Source organism: Cariama cristata, unplaced genomic scaffold (assembly GCF_000690535.1).
Source record: "Cariama cristata isolate BGI_N322 unplaced genomic scaffold, ASM69053v1 scaffold1709, whole genome shotgun sequence".
In the NCBI taxonomy this organism is placed as follows: Eukaryota; Metazoa; Chordata; class Aves; order Cariamiformes; family Cariamidae; genus Cariama; species Cariama cristata.
Window position 1 is genome coordinate 61,148 of NW_009636148.1, and position 14,525 is coordinate 75,672.

The 14,525-nt window shown below is 39.2% G+C and overlaps 2 protein-coding genes across 2 annotated transcripts in view; one reads left to right on the plus strand and one right to left on the minus strand.

Annotated features, from left to right (window-relative positions):
• Window positions 1–7,346, plus strand: part of IL16 (interleukin 16) — a 47,156-nt gene extending 39,810 nt beyond the window's left edge. The window contains exons 17-23 of the mRNA XM_009707799.1: window positions 9–137; window positions 1,324–2,419; window positions 2,932–3,115; window positions 4,522–4,623; window positions 5,348–5,600; window positions 6,511–6,636; window positions 6,893–7,346. Coding sequence (XP_009706101.1) covers window positions 9–137; window positions 1,324–2,419; window positions 2,932–3,115; window positions 4,522–4,623; window positions 5,348–5,600; window positions 6,511–6,636; window positions 6,893–7,086 — 2,084 coding nt within the window. The 3' untranslated portion in view covers window positions 7,087–7,346. The remainder of the gene's footprint in view (window positions 1–8; window positions 138–1,323; window positions 2,420–2,931; window positions 3,116–4,521; window positions 4,624–5,347; window positions 5,601–6,510; window positions 6,637–6,892) is intronic.
• Window positions 7,347–11,117: 3,771 nt separating this feature from the next.
• On the minus strand, window positions 11,118–14,517 carry STARD5 (StAR-related lipid transfer (START) domain containing 5; the record flags this gene model as incomplete). The annotated part of the gene is made up of 4 exons (XM_009707798.1): window positions 11,118–11,265; window positions 11,825–11,918; window positions 12,903–13,020; window positions 14,398–14,517. Coding segments are annotated over 4 exons (480 nt in total), but the record flags the coding sequence as incomplete, so codon positions are not given.
• Between the last annotated feature and the right edge of the window lie 8 nt (window positions 14,518–14,525).

Consider the following 14,525-nt stretch of genomic DNA (forward strand, 5'->3'; position numbering starts at 1 on the left):
AACTGGAGAACCAGCGCTAGAGGGACATCAAACTGATGTAACCCACAGCGTCTTTACCACTTCTCCTACAGCATATGATACTGAACACACAACTGCTGTTCCAGCGGGCAGAGATCAAGAAAGAAGAGCAAACTTAGGTATGTTTACTTCCATGAACTTTTCTTTGCAGCTAAACCTAGCATTTAATTTGGATTCCAAAATGGGCGTCAAACTGACTTCACCTTTCTCTTTAAATGTAGGCTTCAACACATATCCGTAAATTTTGGGGTGACCAGGTGAAATTTCAAATTATTGATTAATCTTTGAAAAAAGGGGGAAATTATACCAAAAGAACTATAATGGATGATTTATTGTAAAAAGGTATTAATGGACAGGTACGCCATTGCTGTATTTCTTCAGATGAAACTGCTTATTTATATTGAAAATTTGATATTAAAGGTTAGTTTTAGCATTTCTAAAGGACATTTTTATGCATAGTTTCAAGGCTCAAGTATTGCAACGGTACAAACCACTGATAATAAGTTAGTATCTTCTTGTGCTAGTTACAATAAAGGAAATCTAGTGTTAAGGGAACTAGACAATCTCAAGAGGTTTCTTGCAACCTAAACCATTATATAATTCTGTAACTTCTGGCTCACAGCAGTAAAAAAATAATAATGCCTTAAAAAAAAAAATGTTTACACTGAAGCAGATAACAGTGACTGTGTAACTGCACAAACAGAAGCTTGCTGCCATTCAGCTTTACCATGTCTAACATTAAAATGCTTAATCAGTCCGTGATGTAAAAAATACTCCTACATTAGAATTGAGTTTTTAGTTACTAGAAAAATACAACTGGAAATGCCTGCAAAAATGTAAGTAAGCATAAATATTAATCAAAGATCTTCATGGAAGCGTCTTTTTAGAGCAGGATATAAAGGTAGGAAAGAAAAAAATTTTTTTCAAATAATTTACTGTAACATCAGCTTTTTTACTAGGCTGCAAACAACATTGCAATTTTAGCCTTCTATTTTAACTGTTATAGCCTATATCATGGCTTCAGCACTCCAGAATTTCAGGTTACCTTTAGAACTTGCAGGCCCTTTAGAAAAGGGATCTTGTATATAAGCACAGAACCACCTTGTTTTTCAGTTAATTTCAGTATCGGGAATCGGAACTTGTAGATCAAGAGTTGTGAATTTTAAAAAAGTTTAAACCTTTTAGAAATTTAAAAAAATTGGAGGCTTGAATGAAGATCAAATTTAATGAATTAATAACAATGCATGGTTAAGGGATGGAGAAGTAGAAGGAGGCTTGTTTCTAATCAATATTTCTCTCATACAGGGAATCCACTTTCATCAATACAAAGGCCTATACTTAAAAGACAAGCACGAGTAGATTATAGTCTTGATACAACAACAGAAGACCCTTGGGTTAAAATTTCTGACTGCATAAAAAGCTTATTTAATCCTACCATGAGTGAAGACAATGTCCACTTAGATTTGCAAGCTGGCATTGACACAAACAAAGAGAATCAAAATCGAAGCAGCTCAGAGACAGTCCTGAAGAAATCAGAATCAGAAATAGGTGGTTCAAAAGCTCTAAAGTCAGATGACAACGACAGTGTGAAAAAGGGTCCTCCTGTTGCACCTAAGCCAGCCTGGTTTCGCCAAAGTCTGAAAGGATTGAGGAAAGCAAATTCAGATCTAAAATCGCAGGCAGATCAAAACCCTCTTGACTTTGAGAGTATTTCCAGCAAAGAACTGCAATCCAGCTTATCCCGTGTCTCTCCTAGGGGATCATCAATAAAACAAAGAATAAGCTCATTTGAATCCTTGAGTGCTCCTCAGTCACCTGAAAAATTACACCGAAGGTTTAGCCTGAAACCATCAGTCCAGAAAGAACACTCTCCCACTGCAACAGGGCCAGAAGCAGCTCCAGGCCATTTAAACCAAGCCTTTCTCCAACATTGTGAAACTAGCCAACAACAGTCAAAGTCACCTGTGGTCATGGGTACAAAGAGCCTAGATAGATCTTCCTCCCCCAAGGAGGTCCTTGCGACTAGCTCAGAGAAAAGTAACAATGCCAACACTGAACATTCCTCGGGCCTCTTATCTACAGAAGCCATTGCAACTTCCCATCTTGTATCTGTAGCAAAAGCACACAGCCTAAGATCACGAAGCTTCCCACTTACTGCTACCCAGTCTTGTGAGATGATGAAGCCGTATGATGAAAAGTGTAGCAAAATCTATTCCATCAGTAGCCAGGTGTCATCTGCTTTAATGAAGTCTTTGCTTTGCCTTCCTCAGTCTCCAGCCTCTTCTGTAAACAGTGCATGGGAAACTCTGGACACGTTGTCTCAGTCCTCTGTGGAGGAGGATGGGACTTCTCTCTCACCTGCAAGTGACAATCATCACCTGGACACTGGGTTTTCACTAAAGTAAGATAACATACTTAAAAATCAGATTTACAGATCAGCATTGGGGAGCATCTGTGCTGATCCACTGAGAGATTAACGTTCTAAGGTAGTAGCACATAATAGTAAAGCACAGATTAAGTTAAGAACTTTTTAGAGCACAAAGGTTGAATGGCTCACATGACTGTTACACTTGTTTTTAATTTGTACTATATAAGCGCATGAACATTTCAAACTTCCTCCTACTTAAGGAGGAATATTTCTAGCATGTCCATGATAGAGGAGATTTAAGTCTGTTTTTCCCTGGGGCCAAGAGATTGTTCCTATTCTTTTACGCGATGGATTCTACTACTGTTGGAGTAACATGATTAATTTACATTTGTACGTATTTATAATATTTATTCTAGGAGCTACCCCCCCAATTAATGCTGATAAGATCAAAAGATGACTGCTCCAAAATTGTCTATGCTATGCTTTTGTGGGTATGTTCTTTCATAACTCAATGTTTCTCTTCTATTCTCATCATAATGGCACAGCCTTTCTGAGTTGAGAGAATATACTGTGAGCCTAGCAGACAATGAGAAAGAGGAAGAGAAACAGGAACACAGCTCACCTCAAGCATCTGGTGTGTCAGGGCAGTCTGTCATCTCTTTGCTTTCCCCTGAAGAGCTAGCAAAGCTTATAGAGGAAGTCAAGTCGCTAGATGAAGCAACCTTAAAGGTAAATCTACTTTTTCTTTTTGTGCATGACTTTCAGAAAGCTGTGGAGTGAATGCGCCTGGTTAAGCTTTGCAACTTGATATTATAACAAATAAAACAGTAATCTCAATATGTACCAGTAGTAAAGTTCAGCTCTTTTGATCAAAAATCTTGAAGAAGTCTTCAAGGATAACTAAGCAAGAGTAATACCCGTTTAACTAATGGGATAACAGTTATTCAGCAGGTAAGGTCAGTGTATGCAGAAGTAGGCATTGATATTTTGAAGGCCTTTCTTTTTATTTTGGTTGCCAGTCTGAGACACCCAATGCCTCATTTTTGGGATACTGATCAACCTTTAGTCTTACTGGATTCATCTAGAATTCTGATAAAGCTCAGAATAAGTCAAAATCAAGGTTAAATGTACACCTTCCAGAACTGTAAAGATTTTTGAAAACTGCTCATACTCAAAGAAAAAGCAGATAACATCCAGAGTTCTGCATTGAAAACAGTTCAACTTCTGAGACAAATTCTTACCGATTACATCAAACTTTGCTAATATGTTGCAATCAAAAAACAGTTTGACAAGCAGAATTTATGAAAGCCAAGTTTTGTATCAATTTGTGTTTCTTGTCAACATCCCACGCTGGTATTTTTGATCTGATTAGCAGGAAAAGCTATGTTGCAATGTTGCCCTCGATGGGGCATTAGCCTTTCTATCATACCAAGTTGTCTGTTTTCATGGAATTTGCAGGACAATCTCTGAGCAGCACATACCCTCTGCCTGGTTGCAGCTGGCCAGTGGATTCAATTGTGAAAGGAAACAAGACACAGTATCAAAAGATGCAACTACAATTGTTCACATACTGAACATGATTGTGAAATTGTAGTCAAGAAAGCCATGTTTCCTTAGGAAACTAGGTTAAACAGGAGTTGTTACCCTATACAAACTCATCTTTGGGATAACATATTCAGAGAGAGTTTACTCTACCTGTTAGTAGAACATTGTTAAAAAATAAAAATAAGAAGCAAATTTTAAGCTGTGACACTTGTATCCATGTGAGTTGTATGCCAAATTCTTTTTCCACTTTTTCAACGAAAAGGCTCTCCAACACGCTTCAGCAATATTTTCTGTTTCTACAGTATGTGATATCTATACTCTTTAATATAATTCAATTTATGGTCCAGAACCAACTGATAACCTGTTTACCAAACTGGAACAATTATAGACACAGAATACCATTTTATAAAATAGGTAATTGATAGGTAAATTTGATCAAAACCAAATACTAAACATGTATCAGTATTATGCTTATGCCACTAAGTCTCATTTTAAAATGCACAATTGACATAAAGAAAACATGCTGATTTTCCAATCTTCTTGACATACCTATTAGGAAGTTCTTGACTTTATTTTTTTTTTCTGCCTAGGAATTTGATGATATTCATGTTACAATTTTGCATAAAGAAGAAGATACTGGGCTTGGATTCAGCCTGGCAGGGGGCATTGATCTAGAAAACAAAGGGATAACAGTAAGTAATATCTTTCTTAAAAAATACTCCAAAACCAACTACTACATCTAAAAATACATAACTTACGGTTTTCCACTACAGAGGTTGGCTTTTGGCATAATTAAAGTAGGCAGCTGTACTGAGTCAGAAGAATCATGGTCTTAATGGGTGAAAACGGGATCCTTCTGCAGAGAACTGCCCTCTCCAGGTGATTGGCAATGGTGTCATGTTTCCTTGGGCACCATACTCCCCAACAGCTCTGAAAGCTGAGGCAGAACAACACGCAGCCCTCAGCAAGAAGTAACCAACACCTTATTCACATGCTTATAGAAGATCACGTAGGGTGGTCAGGAGGAATGAGGTGAACACATAGACGCGGAAGGGGTCTGGGAGCTAGAGACTAGCTTCACGCCTTCTTCCTTCCACTAGCAGAGCAGCAAGAGGGTCAGGAAGTAGCATAGGCAAGGCACGTACCATGGGCAGCAAGGCTTTGGCCATCTGATACCGGGGCTAAACAGATTGCCTAGCTGCTTGAGGAGGCCTATGCCCAGCAGAACTTCTCTGTACAAATTTATTCGGCCCTCGGTCCTGAAACGTGCTAGAAGCAACTTGTTCCTGGCAAAGAATGGAAAATGGACATGTTAAAAAGTATTAACTGAATGAGGGTGAAAATTATTGAGTGATTTAGTGATTTGTCCTTTTTTTCTCTTTCCTTGTGTGTGTATGGTGACCGGCTCTTCAATAGGTTCACAAGGTGTTTCCCAATGGACTAGCATCTCAGGAAGGAACTATTCAGAAAGGAGATGAAGTACTATCCATTAACGGAAAGTCTCTTAAAGGTGTGACTCACAACGATGCCTCGGCAATCATGCGACAGGCTCGACAACCCAGGCAAGCTGTTATTGTCACTAGAAAAGCTAAAGATGGAGAAAAAAATCTCAATGTTTCAATCGACTCTAGTACACCTTCAGTAGCAAGCGATGCCTCACAGGAGTCTGGTGAGTAAGTTCAGTGGCACTACCTTGCAGGCCCCACCTGCTAAGTGTTTACTCATCACCTGAAATCCAGGTGTTCATAAAGCAGCTCAGGATTAGCTGTGTAAATCTGAGACCATGATTAAAGACAGTATGGTTAATAAAACATCCCCGAAACACACATTTGGAATAACTTTCATGGAAAGGAAAAGAATTAATGAATTTCTAAAATAAAGGAATCTTCTGAAAAAAACCCAAAACGTGATCCTCTGTATGAATTTCTATAGACATACAAAGATTATTATTGTAGTAACACATCTAATTGAAGATATAAAGACAACTCAGTGAACAGTGAATCTTTATTCTAATATTATCAGATTCTAGTTTACAAGACTTTTTCTCTGTGAAAGAGAATTTTGGTTTGAACAAACAATGTGCTATTGTTTAATACAGCAGGTGGCTACATCTGAAACATAGCAAGGTCAGATTTTTGCAGAACTTTTCAGATTCTTAAGATATTTTTGTGGTTTTTTTTTTTTTTTCCTTAAGCACGATCTGGAAATCTGTAGCTTTATTTACATACTGCAGATAAACATTAGCAGCTTTGTAGTTGATAACAATTTCATAACTAACATCAAGTCAAATACGTTTACCTTAAATTTTGTTCATTGAACAGATTATTCTAATTCTAGTAAATGTTAACAGCTTTCATCTTTATATTTTCATTCTGCCATGAATTCAAACACAACTTTCTCCCCCAGCTTCCCAGATGGCCTTACAATGACAAAAAGAGGAAATAAAAGTTATAGTTTTCTCTTTAATTTGGCAGTTTATGGTGCCTTTGCAAACAAAACAGAAGTTCATTTTCTGTAACAGATGTTTTAGCTTTTCAGACTATGTGGTGCCCATCTGCTAACTTTTCATTTGTTTCCAGCAACCGAAGACACAATCTGCACTGTAACTCTAGAAAAAACACCTGCCGGTTTAGGATTCAGTTTGGAAGGAGGGAAGGGCTCTATTCATGGAGATAAACCCATCATCATCAACAGGATATTTAAAGGTAAACACACTTAAATGCATACACAGCAGGTTCTTAGATCATGCAAACTTGTGCAGTTCATAACTGACTGCTGATTTATACCCATGAAAATGGTATTTTTTGTAAATGCAGCATTATCCTGTGCAGTGCCAGTAATTTGTTGCCTGCTGAGACCAGGTGGTTTGTACCAAACATGCTAGTGATCCTTAATAAGCGAAAGATATGTTAATGTCTCCTCCACACAAAGAATTAAAGGAAATAAATTTTGTTTCTCCAGGGACTGCATTAGAACAAAGCAGCCCTGTTCAACCTGGTGATGAGCTGTTACAAGTGCACACAACTGCCATGCAAGGACTCACTCGTTTTGAAGCATGGAATATAATCAAGACATTACCTGATGGGCCCATCACAGCTATCATCAAGAGGAAGAATCTGAGCTCTGTTACCACCAAGTCATCTGAAACTTTGTAAGAGGAGGAATTAGACTACTGCCAATATTACAAACAAAAAAGGATTTTATTACTTGCAGCCATTTGGCTAGCACAGCAAGATACTCAGAAAGTGCATATGAAAAGTACACATGATCTTACTGCCAGTTACAGAGCAAGCTGTCTGGGATAAAGTAAGATGTGCAAAAAATGTGCATGAATCTTATTTCAACATTCAGAAACAGATGTTACGAAGTGTAGAATTATAAAATAATGACTTTATTAATAATATACTGGTTGTAATAAAATATGTGACAGCTGTAATACTTTCCTATTTTAAGCCATTAACTTAAATATCAAAAGCACATTCTGTGCTAAATTTTCAGTCCTACTCTACAAGTCTTGCTCCCTGCCTTATCTTCCTAAGAGGAAGAAATGTGTCTACGAGCCTACAACCAAACACTGCCTTACAGAATGTGTAAAGCCTTAGAGAATGTGTAAGGGCCAGAGAAAAGGGGATGGAACTTTGTGTGTCAAAATGACAATATGCCCTGGAAAACTCCAGCTTTTCCATTCAAACCACTGAACATCCAGGACAGCCAAAGCCTGTCAAGGTAACTTTCTACTAGCAGTTGACAGACATCTCAACTCCAGCAGGCAAACGCGGGGGGGCGGGGGAAGGAGTGTCTTGCAGTATTGCAAGGGTGAGGCAGGAAGCTGAGGGTAGTATAGCAGAGGTTTTCCTAACCTTCTTCTGGCCAGAGGTCTCAGAGGACTCCAGCAGGCGGTCCAAGCATTACTTTCTAATCACACGTTTTTTTGAAATGTCTTCGTGTTAATTTTGCAAGGAAAGTACCAGTGAAAGTATTTGGGAAGTAGAAGTTCTGAATCCAAATGTTTATTCTGGAAACACTAAATAACTTGGAGATAAATCTATGCTTCAAACGCTGCTATCAGCATTTTGGTAGTGCTACCAGCAGCAGCATGTGTATCTATGGCAAGATGGCCTTGTGCACCCATTTGGTCTTCTCTGATCTACTTCACTAAAGGGAGAGATGCAGCATCAGGATGGAAGTAGCAACTTGCCAGTTGAAAGCCAGATGGCTGCACTGGTTGTTGTCCTTGGCTGTTCACCTTCCCATATTCGGGAATTTGCTGCACCCTTTTTCAGTTACTTAATTTCACCAAACCATAAACTGCAGGAGTTCAGAAGCTATTTTCCATGCACTTAACACAATGTCACAGAAACAGCAGTCGAGAGAATGGGAAGTAGGATAGACAGCAGAAGGTATTAATTGAATCCAGGCATATAACTTGCTTTGGTCTCTCCTCACAAGTCAACTCTATGTTAATCCTTAAAAGAACATTCTTGACAAGCCATCTGCCCTCACACTTCCAAACCTCTTCCCAATTCAGTTGTCTTTTCAAAAAACCAACCAACCAATCCTCAAAAGAAAACTTCTATGAAATGGGTGGCAACCAAAATAGGAGAAAAATGTGAAAGGGAATCTCTTTTTGTAGATTTTTAAACTGGTTCCTACATGAAACTCTCTGAATATTACTTTTATTTTTAATGGTAGAATTTCTTGTATTTAACTTAATCTGCATTATTGGTTTAGGCTTAACAAAGTCTCAGTAAAGGCTTGGTACATATAAAAGATTCTAAGATTTTTCAACCACTTGCCCATAACAATGTAGGTAAAACATTAATGATTTCTGTACAGAAAAGCAGGCCTGAACTCTTTAGCACTGTTAAAGCTATGTCCTGTAAAAGACAGATCACACTTTTTGGTCAGCTGCATAACTTTAACAACAGAGACTGGACTAGCTACAGCCATGGCATAGAATGCCTTAATTACTTCAGTGCCATCTGCTGACAGTGTCTTCACCTGCAACAGCTATTTAATTTCATCAACTTAAGAACTGACATAGAACCACCAAGACAGGTTTGATCTTTTTTCACTTCACTTCCAAAGTTTTTCAGTTTTTGCATGCCTCTGCGTTTCCTGGCATCTGCCATGATCAAAAGAAGTCAAAACATGTTGTTGTGTGACAGGCAGCGTGTCTCCCTGGGGAGTCCTCCAAGATTATCTTTGCCAAGGCATTTCCATCTCCAGTTTGGCAGGGCAAAAGGCTGAATGTTAAAGGCTCTTAATTCCTTCTGGATAGAATGTGTTGAGCACTCAGAAAAGGGATCCTTAAGTTATTCCAAGGAAAAGCCTCACCTATCACCTTTATTGCTCAGAGCAATAAAAAAAAATTAAACATAATAAATAGCTAATAAAAAGCCCCATTGTCTCCAAAAAGTTTACCTGCAAGAACAACAAGTGCTGAACTGAGCTAATTAAATTAATCATAATCCTGCAAAGACTTGCCAAGATATTGCACTTCTTGCCTAACAACTTTAGTACATTTACATAAATATGTATGAGCCTCTGTAATATCCAAATCTCTCCTCAGTGAATTTGTTACTCTTTGTAAGTACAGAAAGCAGCAATTGGAAATAAAGACCAACCAAAAGCAAAGAAGCTGGGAGGGTAAGTGTTCTCACCAAAACACCTTTATTCCCAGTTAGCGGGGAGTGTAAATGGGAGCGAAGGCTTTTCCCTCTCTTGTTGCCTTGAATTCAGAGAGATACTGGAGATCTAAGTGGCTCTTATGTTTCCTTGATGGCAAAGCAGCTGCAAAAGGAACCATTTTAAAGGATGATCCAGGAAAAACAGCAAGATGTAGCAGAAAAATATTTATTTCATCATACTCATACAAATTTTTACATCTTTGTATGCAAAGGAGACTAGATAAAAAACTGTTTCCTTGAAAAATCTATTCCGTAGGGTGAGAATTACAGCGGGAAACTTTGTGTGCAAGCCCGTGCCCTATACTGTATGTAAAACAAACACAGAGACAGAAAGCAGAGCATATTAACCTTGTTAAATAATCAAGTTACAGCATTAAAATCACAACCTGCATTTAAATTTCTAATTCAGGAATTAGTTTTCCTTTTGTAATTATATGTTATCCACAGTAACGGCTGACGTTCCTTTAGTAACCAGTACCATAAATATTTTCTAAAGCTGGACACGTCACTGCACACAAGATTAGGAGCTGATTTCCCAAGGTAGTGCTGTGAGGCAAACCAGTCCTAGAAAAAAAGTAGTGTCATTATGGCCTGTCAAGTCAAGACAAAGCTACAGAAAAGATTATTTACCCATTAAAACCTCTCACCACAAGAGACCAAAAAATGTTCAAGTGCAGTAAAAATGGTCATTTCAAGTGCGGTTTAAAAAATGGCAAGTAAAGTGCTCAATCCTCTTTATTTATTGCCACTGTGACAGTGCAGTTTGTTTCATGTCATTGTGGAAATCACTGGTTTTGGTACAGAGGGGAGAAAGGAAGAGTGTCTACTTGCCAACCCACAGACGGACAAATTGATTTGCACTGCTAGATTTATTAAAAAAGCACTTAAGGCATATTTACCATCAATACTGAAGTCTGCTGGAACAAATAAGTGGGATCCTCCACACAATCCAATTTATTCTGCCTTTTACCCTTTGCTGGTTTGGACCCACTGAAGCATCTTAGCAGCTCTATGAGTGCTGGCAGCAAAAGAGCTACCTCTTCTTTTGGGGAAGGAACATTGTTCCACAGGAGTCTACGGGGAGCTTCAGAGACAAAACATGGCTGACCTGCACCTGGCTAACGCCGTAGCGCTAAGTGGATTTTAGCAACACTCCTCCTCACAGACACTGCCAAAGTGTGGCCAAGAACAGATCCAGTATGCACATCATCTCCCCGCAGACAGCCACCAGTGCTGCCTCCAGGGTTCTTCCAGCCTCCGGTGTGATATTTTTCTAATTATGAAAATGAAGGTAATCATATTAGAAAAGAATGCATTGCTTTGCATACAGACAGGTAGAAAATGCTGGTTTAAAAATTTACTTTACTCAATTCATTGTTCCTCTTTTCTAAGTATCTATGCTGGTAGAAAAGTCCTGTAGGCCAACATCCTATTTCTACCCTCAAGCTGCCAGGTTTTTTCCTACCCTCAACTGGTGATGTCAGCAATTGGTCTTGTCATGCTTTTAATGCCTTAACGGCTTTGGTCAGGTTACTGTAAAATCCAGCTATGCTAGTTGGAAAGAAGGAATCCACCACCGTCTGAGGAAGATAGCCACCAAGGTCAGTCTGAAAGAAACTGAGGAGCTGAGTCCTGTCTGGATCCCTGCAAAGACAATGCAACTGATTTTATAGCCAGCGGTTTAAGCATTAAGAACTTTACAATGACTCTTATATGTATTGTCTGATGATAGATATTTCTAGAGTTTTTTTTTTTTCTCTCAAACAAACAACAGACATTAATTCCAAATTTCAATGAATGTGGCTATCCCCACAAGTCAAATTACAGTTAAACTAGGCCCTAATTAGGTACATGATCCTGTTTATTACATTGCCATAATTCATAAACAACCAGATACTCTTTTACCAAATCTTAAGACCATACTTGTATGTTCTGCTAAAATAAGAGGTCAGCGAGAATCCTACCATGATGATGGTTCCTGTAACATTAAAGACTTCCCTCTAGGAAGTGAAGACAGACTAATTCATTGCACAAAAAAAGAGAAAAAGGGCACGCAGCCATAACAATTACCAGCCAAAGGAAGACAGAAACATGCCATTGCCAAGAGGCTACAGATCCCGTGTGGCCACATACACATAAACACACCACAGAATGGATAAGAAGGGCTTTAGAACACATAACGTTCAAACAGATTGCTTCTTACCCTGGCAGAGGTATACAGAAACAGCCACAGGGATAATTAAAACCTCTCACGAAATTTGGTTGAGGAGGACACAGCGGGTGTTCCACATTGGTGGCTATAAGAAAAAACATTCAATAGAAGTGTCATTTTCACAGAAGATGGGAAAGAGTCCTTGGTACTTCAAAGCACCAGCTGAGAAGTAAACGCACTATATGAGAATATATTTAAGAAGAATGTCAGTATAACCTTTTCCATGTGGGGCTGTGCCATGCAAGCGGTCGGAAAAGACCATTAGAAGGAACCACCCTGGTCATGGAATGGGGAAATCGAAGAAGTGTTGAATTTAGAAGTAATTGTTACTTCAGGCATGACACTTTGAAGGAGTTTCACTGAACCCATATTGTGTGAAGGCATTGCTTTTCTTCAGAGGTCATTCAAGTTACTTCCAACAAATCCATGCCACTTGACTGCACTCTAGCAAATACATAAATTCCTGGCAAGGTATTCCAGAGCAGGATGGGAAAATGGGACAGCTGAACAGGGGGGCAATAAAAGCACTGATTTGTAACAGTTAAACAGGATGAAAGTGAAAAAACAAAGAAACATCCTTCCACACAGCGGCAGCCCCTTAAAAATCAGCACTATTTGGTTTCATAAGAAAATTATTTCCACATACAGGAGTGGTGCATTTATTCAACGGCTACACCAAAATCCAGAGGCAGTGGAGAAAATGTTAGAACAGGCTTTAGCCTAAATGGGACTCCTTTTAGAAAGTTCTGTAAATTCTTAAAAAAACCCAACAAAAACACACACACAAAATACACCAGAACTTAACAGTAAATTAAACTCTTACTCAACCTCAAAAGCACAGCAAGGGAAGAAACCACAGGCCAACAGTATCATTAGTTGAATGTTAAGATGACTTATGTACTCTGAGAACAACAATGTAGAGAGACCACCAATACTTTATCTTCCAATTAAGATCAGATCAACAACTACTGAACAGCGTGTTACTTATTTTTTATTTTATATTTATTTCTGGTAGCTGCTGGTTATCTCCTAACATAACATGAACATGTTGAGAACACAAGCATCTTACCAGCAGACAGCATCGTCCCATCTTCATATTGCCTCATTAGCACCACATCTACAAATTCTCTTGGTGAAATAATCCTCATGAAAGCTGAAGGGGTTATGGTTCTGCACACAGAGATAGTCTGGAAATCAGAAAACCAAGTTATGTCAGATGATGCTTTCAGAAGTACAGTAGAAAAATCCCTGTATTCTTTCAGTTACCTTTTCTAAACTGTATCAAGGAGTTCTATTACACCCTTTGTTGAACAAAATGCAAATCAGACAGTCGAAAGGCACTACGGTGTGTTGACAAAGGACAGTTTAATGGAGAAAAACAGAGTGATAACACGTTGCTCCCAAGTTGTTTAAGGACAGATACCACAAGGAATGCTGAAAAGCAAATCTGGCACACCTATGCTCATAGGACAGTTAAAATGCCTCTCCTTTCCAGGAAGCTAACAAAGATAACTTCTTTGTGTCATATCACATGGGATGCAACTTGATAATCATATTTGTTGCACTGCAGAAACGTTAACACTACCATCCCCTTCTGTGGAGGCTCTGTGGAGAGAGGTTGCCCAAAACAGAGGTTTCCACCATACTGGTAAGTGCTGGCAAGTCTGATAAAGTCTATGAAATTCAAGAGGCAGGTTGCAGCATTCCTAAAGTTGACACGTGTAACAAACGCCTGTAAGGTTCCCCCAAGAAAAATAATCTTCCCAGGACTCCCATGAACATCCCTGGGACTGGTGGTGTTTGCACGCTGGCTGCCTCCAAGCACCTACATCCACTTCAGATTTAGCGATCTAAATCCGATGCCCTTTTAAGGTTCTGACACACTTAAAAAAAAATTGGAAATTAGACTGTATAACCGCAGCAGCAGAAACTACTGCTCATACACAGCCCTTTCCATCTGTAATGCTCCAAGAGCAGCATCTGTATTTTAATGATAGAAACACTGAAGGAAAGCGCTAGGTCCCAAGGTCAGTCAGTCAGTTAAATGTAGAGCGCGACGTGCGCAGCTCAGAGCATTGTGTGCTGCCATGGTAAAAGACGGGGCCCGAATTAATGGCTGATGACATGAATGTTTCACTGCTTAGCTAAGTCTATGTATTCTCTAAACCTCCTCTTCCCTCGCAAACAGCTGGTTAAAAATAATCATGCCTAGATTGACTTGCACCATTAACAACAATGTAGTGCAGAAATCTTTAATATTATACATTAACATATTTCAAGTATGCAGTATTTAGCCAAGAATATATTAGTAGTTCCTTTCAGAAAGATAAGATTGCTAAGACGATATATGCAACTTACGAAAAAGGAAATAAAAAATCCTAATCCCAGTACTGTCAGAGTGATCCAGACGGAGAGGCTGTACAACTTCTTGAGACCTTCTCACCTCCCTGCACGCAACGTCGGCTGTCTCACGAGGGACTACAACTGGAAGGTCTGCGCAGAGGCCAATGCTTCTGAACACAACGTCGCATTAATCACACCAGAACGGTTTTTAGGGAACTTACATCGCTGACGGCTTCGACGACCTCGAAGTCCTTCACGTTTTGGTCCCACTTGGTCCTGGGCCCGCCGGCCACCGGCTTTATGCATTCCCAGACATCCTGGGGGCTGGCAGGCAGGATCCCCTCTCCCC